This window comes from Trachurus japonicus, chromosome 9 (genome assembly GCF_045865225.1).
Source record: "Trachurus japonicus isolate A0001 chromosome 9, Traja_1.0".
NCBI classification, from domain to species: domain Eukaryota; kingdom Metazoa; phylum Chordata; class Actinopteri; order Carangiformes; family Carangidae; genus Trachurus; species Trachurus japonicus.
Genome location: NC_140915.1, coordinates 27,694,565 through 27,706,975, shown reverse-complemented (window position 1 = coordinate 27,706,975; position 12,411 = coordinate 27,694,565). Strand labels below are relative to the sequence as shown.

At 42.1% G+C, this 12,411-nt stretch overlaps 1 protein-coding gene across 3 annotated transcripts in view; it reads left to right on the top strand.

Moving 5' to 3' along the window:
- The window catches only part of arb2a (ARB2 cotranscriptional regulator A), a 149,997-nt gene that overhangs the window by 54,043 nt on the left and 83,543 nt on the right, over positions 1 to 12,411 (top strand). For all 3 annotated transcript variants that reach the window (XM_085787098.1, XM_085787097.1, XM_085787099.1), the window contains exon 7: positions 7,305 to 7,523. In XM_085787098.1, coding sequence (XP_085643224.1) covers positions 7,305 to 7,523 — 219 coding nt within the window. The remainder of the gene's footprint in view (positions 1 to 7,304; positions 7,524 to 12,411) is intronic.

Here is a 12,411-nt window from a genome sequence, read left to right as displayed (position 1 = left end):
TATAAATTCATGTGACTTTGGAAATGACACATACACGGATCTTCTGTAAAAAAAAAAAAAAAGAAAAGAAAGAAAAGTTGACAAATGACTTGTGTAACATTTACTTGCACAATCGATAGCTCTGACAATTTCCACCTGGACGGTGATTAATGCTACATCCACCCCCAATCTAGCAACCCCCACCCTCAACCCCACACCTCCCTCTGTGTGTGTCGTGCTGAGAGCAGATGAAGCAGGCATCCAAACGCTCCGTGTGTGTGCGTATGTGTGTCTATGTCTCAGTGTCATGTGTGTGTTTACATGGCAGTGTGTGTCCAGACGCTTGGATTCTTGATCAACCATCAAGCATAAAGAGTGGCTGAAGAAATTCTGAGATTCTCAGACATTGAGCGTGGTAAATAATTGACAAGTAAACTGACTCTGGCATCGCGCTGAGTAGGTTACTCAACAGTGTTTGTGTGAATGTCTTAATGTCTATCCTTTGACTAAGGTGCTGAAAATAGACAGGTCGGGAGGAGCGAAACAGGAAGAGAGAAATAGAAAGTGAAACAGAGAGAAGGAAATGTAAATGCGTGCATGAAAAGAAGCTGAGGCATCGGGGATCAGAAGCTGTGCTATTCTCTCCACTTCCTCCACCCCACTGCTCCACTTTGAACTCATTTATAAATATTCAGCTCCACATATAAACAATATCCAAATGAGCCCAGACATCCATGCCAAGGTTAAAAACTCAGCTGCTTATTACAGACAAAACTACTTGACTAGCTCCAAAGGTTAGCTTCTTATTCGGACCTAAACTATTTGTGCTCATTAACATCAAGAAAAAGATAATCATTACCGCAGTCTTATTTACTTTGACCAAATTAGCGTACGACTACATTAGGGGAAGCGAACGTCGAATAGAGTCTTTGAACTTGAAGTGAAAAGTTGAATTTAAAGAAACTTAATTAAATGTGTACTCTTTATGAGAGGAGAAACCCATGCAGTGGGTGATTTGTTCCAAATTAACTCAGAGGGCAGATGGGGAGATGAAGCTTCAGTTTGTCTTACTTTTTCCTGTGTAAACATTTGTGTTGGCTGTTCAATTGATTGCTTAAACATACACGGATGTGGAGTTAAGCAGAGGATCAAAAAGCAAAATGAAGTTGAGCACATGTACTGTGTGTATGTATGTATTGTGACTTATACCACTTAGTTTCAACACCATTTCTTCACTTGTGTTGTAATTGCAGCCCGTTATCTTGATATTTTTCTTAAACAACCTGAACATTTTACTGACTTAAAAAAGAAATAAATAAATAATCACATTTAATATCATTTAGATCTTCTCCATGTGCCCCCCTGAGTGTCACTGGTTATCAAGAAGGTGACTGATTTTGAGATGACAGGCTGATGACAATCCTGCCTCAGTCCCTCTCACATCGCCCCTAAAAGCCACATGTCTTTTCGTAGCCTCTGTGGTACAGTAAGTACTCCTCCATCCTCTTGCTCTCAGAGAAACATAGTTGTGTGTTGGGTGGGTATGGGGGGGTCTCAGACTGGTGCTGTGTTAAAATGAGAAAGGGGGCACCGTGACTTAATCTGACAGTACTGTGCGATCTGTGTGGTATGTCAGCCTCAGGGAGAGGGGGAGTGGGGAAAAAAGAGAGAGGGAGAAAAGAGGGGGATCGGATGGATAAAGGGGCCCTGCATGCAAAAAAAAGCTCACGTAGAGACTGAGACAGACAAGGTCACACAGAGCAGGGTGGCCCTGACAGAGACGGAGAGCAAGAGTGTACTTGTTATTACAGTATTTACCTTCCCTCTCAGCTCCTCTGTACCTCTGTATTGAGGAACTCTCTGTTTTTTGGTCTTCCTGTAAACAGTTTTTTTTTTTTTACTTGTATTTGATTGTCACCTCAACCACTCGTATTTAAATTCTGAACGAAACTGTGACGCCAACGCTTTGCCCGCACTTATTTCCCAACTTCGCCTTTCTTCTCAGTCAGCCATTGTGCCTCATTCAGATCTCAAACCCGACTGTAGCCTGCAGACATCCCTCCCCTCCTCCTCCTCTTATTGGGTATGCCATGCTGGGTGACCCTTTCCTCCTTGTCAGTCAAGCCTGAGTAGCAAATCGGGAGCTGCGTATTGGTGAAATAAGGAAGTGCAGCGAGGGCTTGTTGAGAAAAGGGAGCGCCGCTTGCCCTGAACCTAACAGCCCCCCGACAGAAAACTAATAAAGTAAACGGGAGCCAATTTCAGTGGACACCCATTGACTGCATGTTGAAATATTGTGATGTGAGATGCATGCGTACGGATATACAAATACATTAAATATAAGTGCAATGTGACAGAGAGCATTTAAATGCTCCTATTCAGCAAACAGCCGCACATCCAACCTCAAATTCACGCAACCATACCATCCACTTTCCTCACTGCATGCACCCGTGACCGCTATCAGCCATGCTTTGTACCTGTCAAGTGCTGTCCTTTTCCCTGTGCCCAAAGCCCTGCTCACTACATGAGAGCTCTCACATCAAAGCTTTGCTGAGCTCCACACGCACAGATGAAACACCCTCTCACTCCGGCTGCCTCTCTCCCTGCTCCCGCACATTAGACACATTTCATTTCATTACAACGCCACTGGAAAAATAGAGGCACTGCTGTCTTAAAGGGACATCTTATTTACTCGAGCTCGCTCTTGTGTAGTCACTCACATGTAGATGCACACGGAGACACACTGCCCGCTTCCTTTTTAAATAATGCGACTGCAAGAGAAAATAATGATCTGTTACCATCAAAGTTCTAGTGGACAAAGACATCTAATTTTACCATAAAGAGAACACATCAGTGTCATCAAAGTGTATTGACGAGATTGTTAAGATGGCACATTATGGTCTCATTTTATGACAATAAATCACAGTTGATGCATAATATCATGACATTTTTATTGCACTGTGTAGCATATGTTTTCTTTTCTGTTAATTTGTTTCTCAATACCTTGCGGACAGTAAGTGTTTGGGTTTTTAAGGACGACAGAGGAAGGGTTTCATCACGATGATGAGACAAGCCCTGGTTTCTGTAGCAGCGGCAGCCTTTGTTGTGCTATCTGGTGCAGGACAGGCTGACAAAGGAGCGCTAAGGAGCGTCCGGAGCAGGGTGATGGGGGTCGGGCCCCCCCCCCCCTTAGAGGGGTCGTGGCGACCCTCTTGACCGCTGCCCCCAGGGCAGGGGCTCAGTGTGGCGGTGGCACAGGGGCACCCACAGGGCATGGGAAGAGACTTAGCCTGCATACTGCTGCAGAAAGGCAAGACTGACCCAACGCTAGAGGACCGTGTGTGTCTGCTTTATCTGAGACAGTGTGTGTGTATAGGACAAAGGCAATGTGACCCAGTGTTAGCAATGTGTGAGAGAGAGATTTAGTAGTATAAAGAGCAGTGTGACCCAAGATTCACACTTTGACAGCACATCACAACACAAAGATCAGATTTAGCAGGTGTATCCAGTCCGTGTGTGTGTGTGTGTGAGAGAGAGAGAGAGAGAGAGAGAGAGAGAGAGAGAGAGAGAAGGGTGAGCATTTATCTAGAAACACAAAGACCAAATGACGCAACTTTAGATTATAGCTGTCACAAAACAACACAAGGACTAGGATGATGAACATGAGCTCTGTGGGAGAAGTTGGTCTTGCGAATGACGCAAAGTACATTTGCTAGTTCTGCAAGATTTAGGAAAATGATTGACTTTGTGCTGTTTTGATTTTATGTTTAATTTGATGTTTGATTGGTGTGGTTATTTTTGTTTAGTCTGCATACGTTGTGTCGATAGATTTTGTGTATACAGTACATTTAGGTCATCACATTTTATTAAAAGAAATAACAGAATCATATTTCTAAAAGAACCTTAAATGAAATTAAATTATTTTTTGACAAAATGTGAAGAAGAAATTTTCCATATTGCTCTTTTGTGCCCTGTCCACCAGCAACAGACTTGCTGTTATATTTTTTGTTGAAGGAGAGAAGAATAAGAGGAGGGAGTGACTGGACAGGGGGAGCAGTGATGCCCTGACACCAACACGGACCTCTCAGTGTTTAAGTAAATGATTGTTTCCGACACAGAGGTGAAGTCGACAGCCTTGCTCTTCCAGACTAAATACGCCAACGACACTGGTCGCCTTTACAGCAATGTCCTTCTGGGTGACTGGGCAGCTGAAAGGGTTAGCACAGCACTGTTAGCTCGGTTAGGTGAGTTAGCCTCACCAAAGGGAAGGCCATAGGCTATAGGCCACTTGGGGTGGGCATAAGGATGCTAAAGGCTAGGAACTTGGGGTTAGCATTATATGCTTAAGGCCAAGCCTTATTGCAGGCTAAAAATGGTTGTAGGCCACTTAGGGTTAGGGTCAGTCAGGAGACCAGGGTTGCTAAACCATTAACTTTTGGCCTTGTGAACCAGGATTAGAGGAAAGGAGAAATGCACACAAAGTGATGTGATGTGATGTTTGTCTGTCTTTCTTTCCTCTCATTTGATTCCGTGTTTACAGTGCAGCAGAGTGCTCATTCTCTCGTTGCATTTTTTTTAATCTGTATAGCCTATATATCTATATATACTGTATGTATATATATGTATAGTTCAAGATTCTTAGATCACATATTACATTGCATTATTGATTTTAACTTTTTTCTCTATTATAATATTGTTGCCATAGGCTGAACGGGTCTTGTCAGTTATTTTATCTGGCTGCCACCAGTGGGCAGTGGCACAAAGCTGGTTGTGAGACTACATCTCTCTGGTGCTCCCTCCTTTTATACAGTATCTGTCTTATCATTTTACAACCTATCCCTGTCTCTCCTTTCTGTATTTTACTCTTCTCTCTCTCTCTCCCTCTCTCTATCTCTCTCTCTCCTTCTACCATTCTTTTCCTTCTTTTCTTCTGTCTGAATCCGCACAATTCTGTATGAACTTTTGTGTTTGAAGGCTGGGTTAAGTCTCATTCATTACCATTCCTTAACTTCACTTTTTCTGCTGTGTGTACGCACACATGCACACATAAACAAATAAAAATCCATCATCCACCTGTAGTTTGTATAGTATACCATAAGACAGATTTTGAGACATATATGGACACATATGAACATTTTGTTTTTAATGTTATCTCAATTAGACTTAGTCTTTAGAATGAGTCTTCCTTTTTCTTGAAATTAAATATAAAACTTCATGTCCTCATCATGAAAATTCCATTATGTAGCAACAGGGGTTTTACATCTGAAATTAGATACAATTATTGGATTTTCCTGGCATTTAAATGCTGATATGATTGTGAATATATTTCTAAAACACATACTACATTTGCTTATTTCCAAGTTTCTTCTCACTAAAAAAATATTTTCTTAATTGTCCTTACATCAATAATGCATTTTACATCACAAATATGTCCGGTGAGGGAAGTAAAGCCTCGTCTGAATTTGAAAGGCAGTGAGAATCAGACTAATTTTATAAGATGAACAAGTGAGAAAGTGTCATTTTGCTCTTGTCAACACACGGCAGGTGCTAAGGGAAGGGGTGTGTGGCAGGTTTGATGTCGATGGGCACAGGAAGGACGCACACACTCATGCTGCGTCAACGAAAGACAAGCACATTGTGTTAACACTTATTAAGGAAGAGAAGACGCGCTGCCTGGAGAAGACATTGTGTGTGTGTGTGTGTGTGTGTGTGTGTGTGTGTGTGTGTGTGTGTGTGTGTGTGTGTGTGTGTGTGTGTGTGTGTGTGTGTGTGTGTGTGTGTGTGTGTGTGTGTGTGTGTGTGTGTGTGTGTATGTGAGAAAGGGCGATTTGTAGTGGAAGCTGAGCGACAGAGCCTCTCTCAACTCGCTCTCACATCTCCTAAAGGTCTTTTTGTCATTCTCCGTGTGTCTGGATGTGTGTGTTTGCACAGGCATATGTCCATAAGTTCTGGTGTTTGTGTGTAAAAAGCACAACTTAAGTGAAACAGGAATCCCTCCATTTCCTGCTTTAGTTTCAGAGTGCTTGGGATAATAAACACAGTTAATTAAAATGTCTTCAAAGTTGAAGAAGTCACAAAAGGCTACAAAAAAAAGCTTCCTTCTCTCCACAATACATTTCCCTGCTGTCTCTTATTATAACCTCTCCAGTTTCGGTTCTGCTACATTTCTCCTCTTTTTAATTCTTTTGAACTTTTTTTTTAAATTTTGGAATCTTGAATTATTATTATTAATATTAATTCAAATTTTGTTAAATTTAAAAACGTTCCCATTTTTTTTAGTTTAGTTTCTTTAGTGCTGTCTGTAGAAGTTTAAAACCACATACACACAAGCACATGCACACAGATATGTATGCTGCTGAAGCAAACTCTTTTGTCGAGTGATGGCAGGATCGATTGGGTTTGATATTAAGTGACACATGGCCTTTGGAGTCACTAAATGCTACTCACTGACTGAAACCACCGTTGCTGAATTCCAGTTCCCTAGTTGCCTCTCGGGCTTGTCCCCGGAGTGACACTGTCCTCTGTCTCTTTCTCTGCCATTTCTTTCAGTCTGGATTTGCATCTTTTCCACAGTCATCTCACAATCTGCCTTTTAAGCATTGTTTCAGTGTTATTTGTTCATATAAATGCGTTTCATGATTTCACCATGAGCAACAACCAAACCAAGAATGAGCAGGTCAAGTTTTTGAGCTTCATTGCAGTGGTTTCTGAACTTCCCCTAGAGGGTTTGACAAAGTTAATATTGGCTTTCTCTCTGAGTAAAAAATATCAGAGCGACAAACTAAAAAAACAACAAAAATGATTCTGTCAGACAGTTCAATAAAGTTTACACAGCTGTTTTCAAAGAGAACCAAGAAGGAATTAAGGAAAAAATAGACAGTCACCCTCGGTGTAATTGTGTCTGTGTGTCTGTGTGTCTCTCTCTCATACACACACACACACACACACACACACACACACACACACACACACACACACACACACACACATAACACACGAATGCTTATCTGCCATAATCTCTCCATTAATCTTATTCCAATACTATTGATAAAGTCTTCTACCATGACTTTTTATTGCTTTCTTTTGATGTTCTTTTTCTGAGACACTTGTTAATTCCAAATTTGTTTTTTATTGTAAACCATGTGTTATGATAAAGATCTTTACAAAGTCAGTGTGTTATCATATACTACGTAGATCTAGATAATTATAGGGAAACTAATAAATGTATCAAGTATTGTTGATGCTTAACCCTTATTAAGAACAGAATCTCATGATGCCACGGCTCTCATACACTTACATGTTCTTATGTTTCATATGTGCTTCAGGAGGGCTATGGTGTGATGGTGCTGAACCCCAACGAGAACTACCTGGAGGTGGAGATGCTAGCCAAGTCTTCTCCCCTGCCTTCTCCTACCGAACCCTCGGACGAGCCTGCTGAAAAGAGGGAACGGAAAGATGATAAAGAGGGCAAAAAGAAAAGAGAGTTTTATGAGAAGTACCGTAACCCGCAGAAGGAGACAGAGACCGAACGGATCCCCATACGGGTAAGTCGGAGAGGGAGGGAAGGACAAAGGGATGGAGAGAGGGAGGAGAGACAGAAAAGGAAGGCAGGAGAGCTCGGGTGGGGGGACCGAATGAAAGATGTTCATCAAAAACAGACATGATGGGGGAGGCGGACGGAGTGACAGTTTAGGGTCATGGAGGGAGGTAGGAGAAGACACTTGGGTGAGAAAATGGGGAGTGGGGGGGGGGCAAGTTTGGAAGAGACAAAAGAGGCGAGAAGGTGTGGGGAGGAGGATGGGAGGTGGTTAGCTGAGCCTGAGGAAGCAAGGGAAGGAAATGTTAGGTAACAAGGGATGAAGGGAGGATGGGAAGCAGAGGGAGAAAGAGAGGCTCTTGTGTGGTCAGCCTGTGTGTGAAGAGGTTGGCCGAGCTCCAGTCGCCTCTCAGTGAGCAAGTGTTAACCACATGGCTACCTCACTCTCTCTCCCTCTTCCTCTGCCTCGTTCCCTCGCTCTCTTTTTCTCTCTCAGATGGTGGGCTGGTCAGTGCAGCTCTGGCCCTTTACTCTTGTTGACCGCTGGGATTATTATCTCCCTAACACACACTCTGCAAACACACTGCTACATTCTTATCATGCTACACTGACTGTACACCCCCTAATCATATACTCACACATATACCCAAGCGCACACACGCACGCACACACACACACACACACACACACACACACACACACACACACACACACACACACACACACACACACAAGCACACAGATCGAGGCTCCTTGGCCAGTTTACACTTGTGGTCAAATATAGGAAGTGACCCTTTACATAAATCTAGTTTCATTGTGAAAATAAATAGGGCCAAGGTGATGCCAAAGTGATGAGAAATAAAAACAATGTTTCCCTCCTTATAAATGTATCTTCCGTCACCCCTGCCAACAAAATTCATAATTGAGTCAAGAGGGTCCAGCCAATTTTTTTCTTAAAAGCTCTCATTCAGTAAGACTTTAAACATTATGGGTACAATGAGCCAGACTTTTCCCCATCGCAGCATTTCACAGAAAAGTGTCCTCATCGATTAAGTGTGTTTTACTTTGGTTGATGGCAGTAACGTCAGAGTAATGCTTGTACGTGACTGCGTGTGGGTGGGTGTTTGCGCATCTGTGTGCGAGTCCATGTGTGTGCGTGTGTGTGTGTGTGTGTGTGAAATCCATCAGTCTCTGATGTCTGACAAGAGTTAGGGCTGCTGTGGGACTAGCAGGCGGTGTGTGAGCTGTCAACACAAGCTTTTTTTTTCTCAACCCCCCTGGCAGTACCTTTACACACACTCTAATAAGGGATAATTAGCTGCAGTGCTATCTTACTCTATCACACTTCTTTACATGTGTGCAGTTTCCCCATCATTCAGCTGATGAACTTGCTTTACACTATCTGACACGAAGGTCTGATGGTAAACAATCCATCATGTCGTTCACAGTAAGGTAGTCAAACTAACTCGATATTCTTATTTTAAGTAATGTATTTAATAATCTGAGAGCTAATGCATATTGGATGTCAGTTTGTCATATCATGACCATGAGGAACATGTGTGTGTGTGACTTGGGTCACACGTGGGTGGTTGTTATAATTGTCATGTACAGCTTGTTTAGATTATGATGATTAGTGCTTATATCAATAACTTGTTTTGTTTTGAGGATGCAACTTAAATGATTCTCATATGTTTTTATTCTCTATATTTACAAGCACCAAGCACTTTATTAGGAACAACTGTATACTCATGTACTCATCTACTGTAAGCAGCCAATCATGTAATAGCAGTGTAATAATAAGTCAAAGCAGATACAGGTCAGCAGCTTCAGCTAACGGTCACATCAAAGGTCAGAACAGGGAAAATGTGACCACGGTCACTTTCACCATGGCATTATTGTTGGTGCCAGAGGAGCTTGACTGAGTATTTCTGAAAGTGCTGAGCTCCTGAGATTTTCATACAAAACAGTCTCTGGAGCTTTTACTAAGAATGGTGCAAGAAGAAGCATCCGGTGAGCAGCAGTTCTGTGGATAGAAACACCAAGTTGATGAGAGAGAGCTCAGAGGTTAATGGTCAGACTGGTTAGAGCTGCCAGAAAAGCTACAGTAACTCAGATAATCACTCTTTGGATCTGTGGTGAGCAGAAAAGCTTCTCAGAATGTCACAGTGTATCTTAGTGTTGTTGCTGACCATGTGCATCCCTTTATTGCCACAATTTACCATCGACTAATGGCTAATCTCAGAATCATAATGCACTATGTCACTAAGCAAAAGTCATCTCAAAGTGGTTCCATGAGCATGAGGATGAGTTCAGTGTGGTTCATTGGCTTTCTCAGTCACCTGATATCAATCCAGGAGAATGCTTTTGGGATATGGGAGATCGGTGGAACGACTGTGCTGCAGACAAATTTTCAGAAGTTATGTGATGCAATTATTTCAACATGGAGTTAAATCTCAAAGCACTGAGTCCAATATTTTGTAAATCCATGCCATTAAGAACTCCCTGGCCCCGCCCAGTATTAGTGTGTTGCTGTTAGTGAGTGCATGTCTATATATTTTCTTCTCTCCGCCTCCTCTTGCCTTATTTTTTTTTACCATTCAGTAACGATAGCAATTTGAGATTGTTAATACAGTCCTAATCAATATTACTCCATCCTATGAGAAAGTGTGCTCTTTCATTGACAACTTAATATTGGGCTCTGTTTCCTTTGCCTGCATAAACCATGCTGGAGGAGGTCAGATGTGTGGTATGTCATTTTAAGACTTTCAGAAATACTTTGCACTTAAGCAGTTTTGCCTTTACACAGTTCTGTGAGATGGATGTCAGGACAGTCAACGTAATGAGCTCACTGCCACACATTTATTTATTTTGAATATACTAAAAGCTAGCACATTGATAATTGATTTTGCAATCCATACCAGTGCAGTATTCTGTCCTGGCATTTAAAAAATGGATACAAAATTGGTCTCTCTGGCAATTTTTTTCAAACCAGCAGTCAAATACACAATTATTGTCGTTAACCAGAAAAACAGGGGTCATGTAAGGTTTAGATTTTCCAGCCAAATACACTTGTCCCTAGATGCAGGGATTTCAAGACTCAGGATAAAGATTAATGAGTGAGCAGACTGACTCTGTGTTGTGCTCCTTGAATTTTGACCTTTGACCCAGAAGTCAGCAGGATGTTAGTGTGTATGACCTCGCTTCTATCGTCCACACCTCCTCCTGCACTGCCTTTACTCTGCACATTTCTGCTTCTGTCCAGCCCAAAGTAAGCTATCACACGCGCACACAGACATTCACACATGCACGGAAACACATATGCAGATATGCGAAGGCGCACACATACCGACAGACAAAAGAGTAAAGGAGGTGGAAAAAGGACTAAGGTTTTGACATTGGTGTGTGTGTGCGTTAGTGTGCGTGCGTGCCTTTCTCCTTCACCTCTGTTAGTCGGGGTGGGTGGTGGATCAAATCAAACCTCTTTAGCAGGGCTGTTTTCATCTTTTTTAACAGCACCCACCCAAGACACGCGCACGCACACACAAACCTTTTTATTCACTACACCTCTCACTCTAACTCCTGCTGAGCTGCCAGACCACCTGCACACAGCCATTCAGAAACACACTGAAGTATACCCCCACTCTTTGTATTATAACGACATCCAACATTGCACAAAAAACACTATAAGCTTGAATTAACACCTATCTTGCTCTGTATCTAAAACTATGCCCCACACAATATTATATTGTACATGTTCTATTGCACCGCATTGACTCACAAAGACACACACATAACCCACCCAGCCCACTGATAGAGTTGAGTCGATTAATATGCTTCCTTACACACATTAATAAGCTCTTAACTGCTTTTAGGATTCTTACTTTTTAGCCCTGGGTTCATAGTGTTCAACCTCTCAACCTTATCTAATCCCTCTCCTCTCTTCTCTTCTCCTCCAGATCACACACCACTGGGCCATTTTTAAGGGGGATGTTGGTTGAGGGGGGCAAGAGAAAGAGAGAACAGAGGGAGGGATGGAGGGATAGAAAGTCTGATCGGAGGGATGCTGATGAGGATAGTGGAAGGGTTGGGGGGGTTGCTTTCTTAGCACTTTGCCATATAGAAGTTTGGGAGTTCACTTTACTCTGAATTTTAGCAGTAATCCAGTTAGCTATTTTCTGTCAGCCAAGCGGAGGAATGGCAGGAACAAAAGGCACATTCATGGGCTTAAGAAGCTTCCAAAGAGTTCACCCAAGGCTGGCTGGCTGGGATTAGGCCAGCAGGCCCTGGAAAGAAGAAGGAAAAAAAGAGCAAGGGGGACAAAAAACAGAGCTTCGCCTTTTTTTAAGCACCACTTATTATTATAAATGACTGGAATACTTTTCTCCTTTTCTCTCTTAGTTTTTTTTTTATTTTTTACACTTTTCCTTTTAACATCTCACATTGTACATTTCTTAAATGTTCAGAGAGGGAGATAGACTGAGAGGCCCTCACTCCAACAGCATTTTGAAGTAGCAGATTGAGGCAGTTTCTTCTGTTCTTTTTCTTCCACTATATCCAGCTTCAGTGCAACTTCAAGAATGAGAGATCTGTATGACTGAGTGAGAGTGGAGGACGTTGAATGCTTTCACTGTGACATTTCGCTGCTTTTCGCTACAATTATTCATTCGGCATAATCAAACCACAATGGAGGAAACATTTTGGGGCTTTTCGGTTTGCTAGAATCACCACTGGAGGCATTGTTTAATTCCTAATTCCTGTTAAACATTTTTTACCCCTAACATTGGTTAAAGTTGCCTCCAGACCCTCATGTAATTGTGGAAAATAAGGCTCAGTTATTTTTTTGTTTTAATTTTGTTTTGCTAGATTTTTTCTGTTGAGTCTGTAGGACTATTACT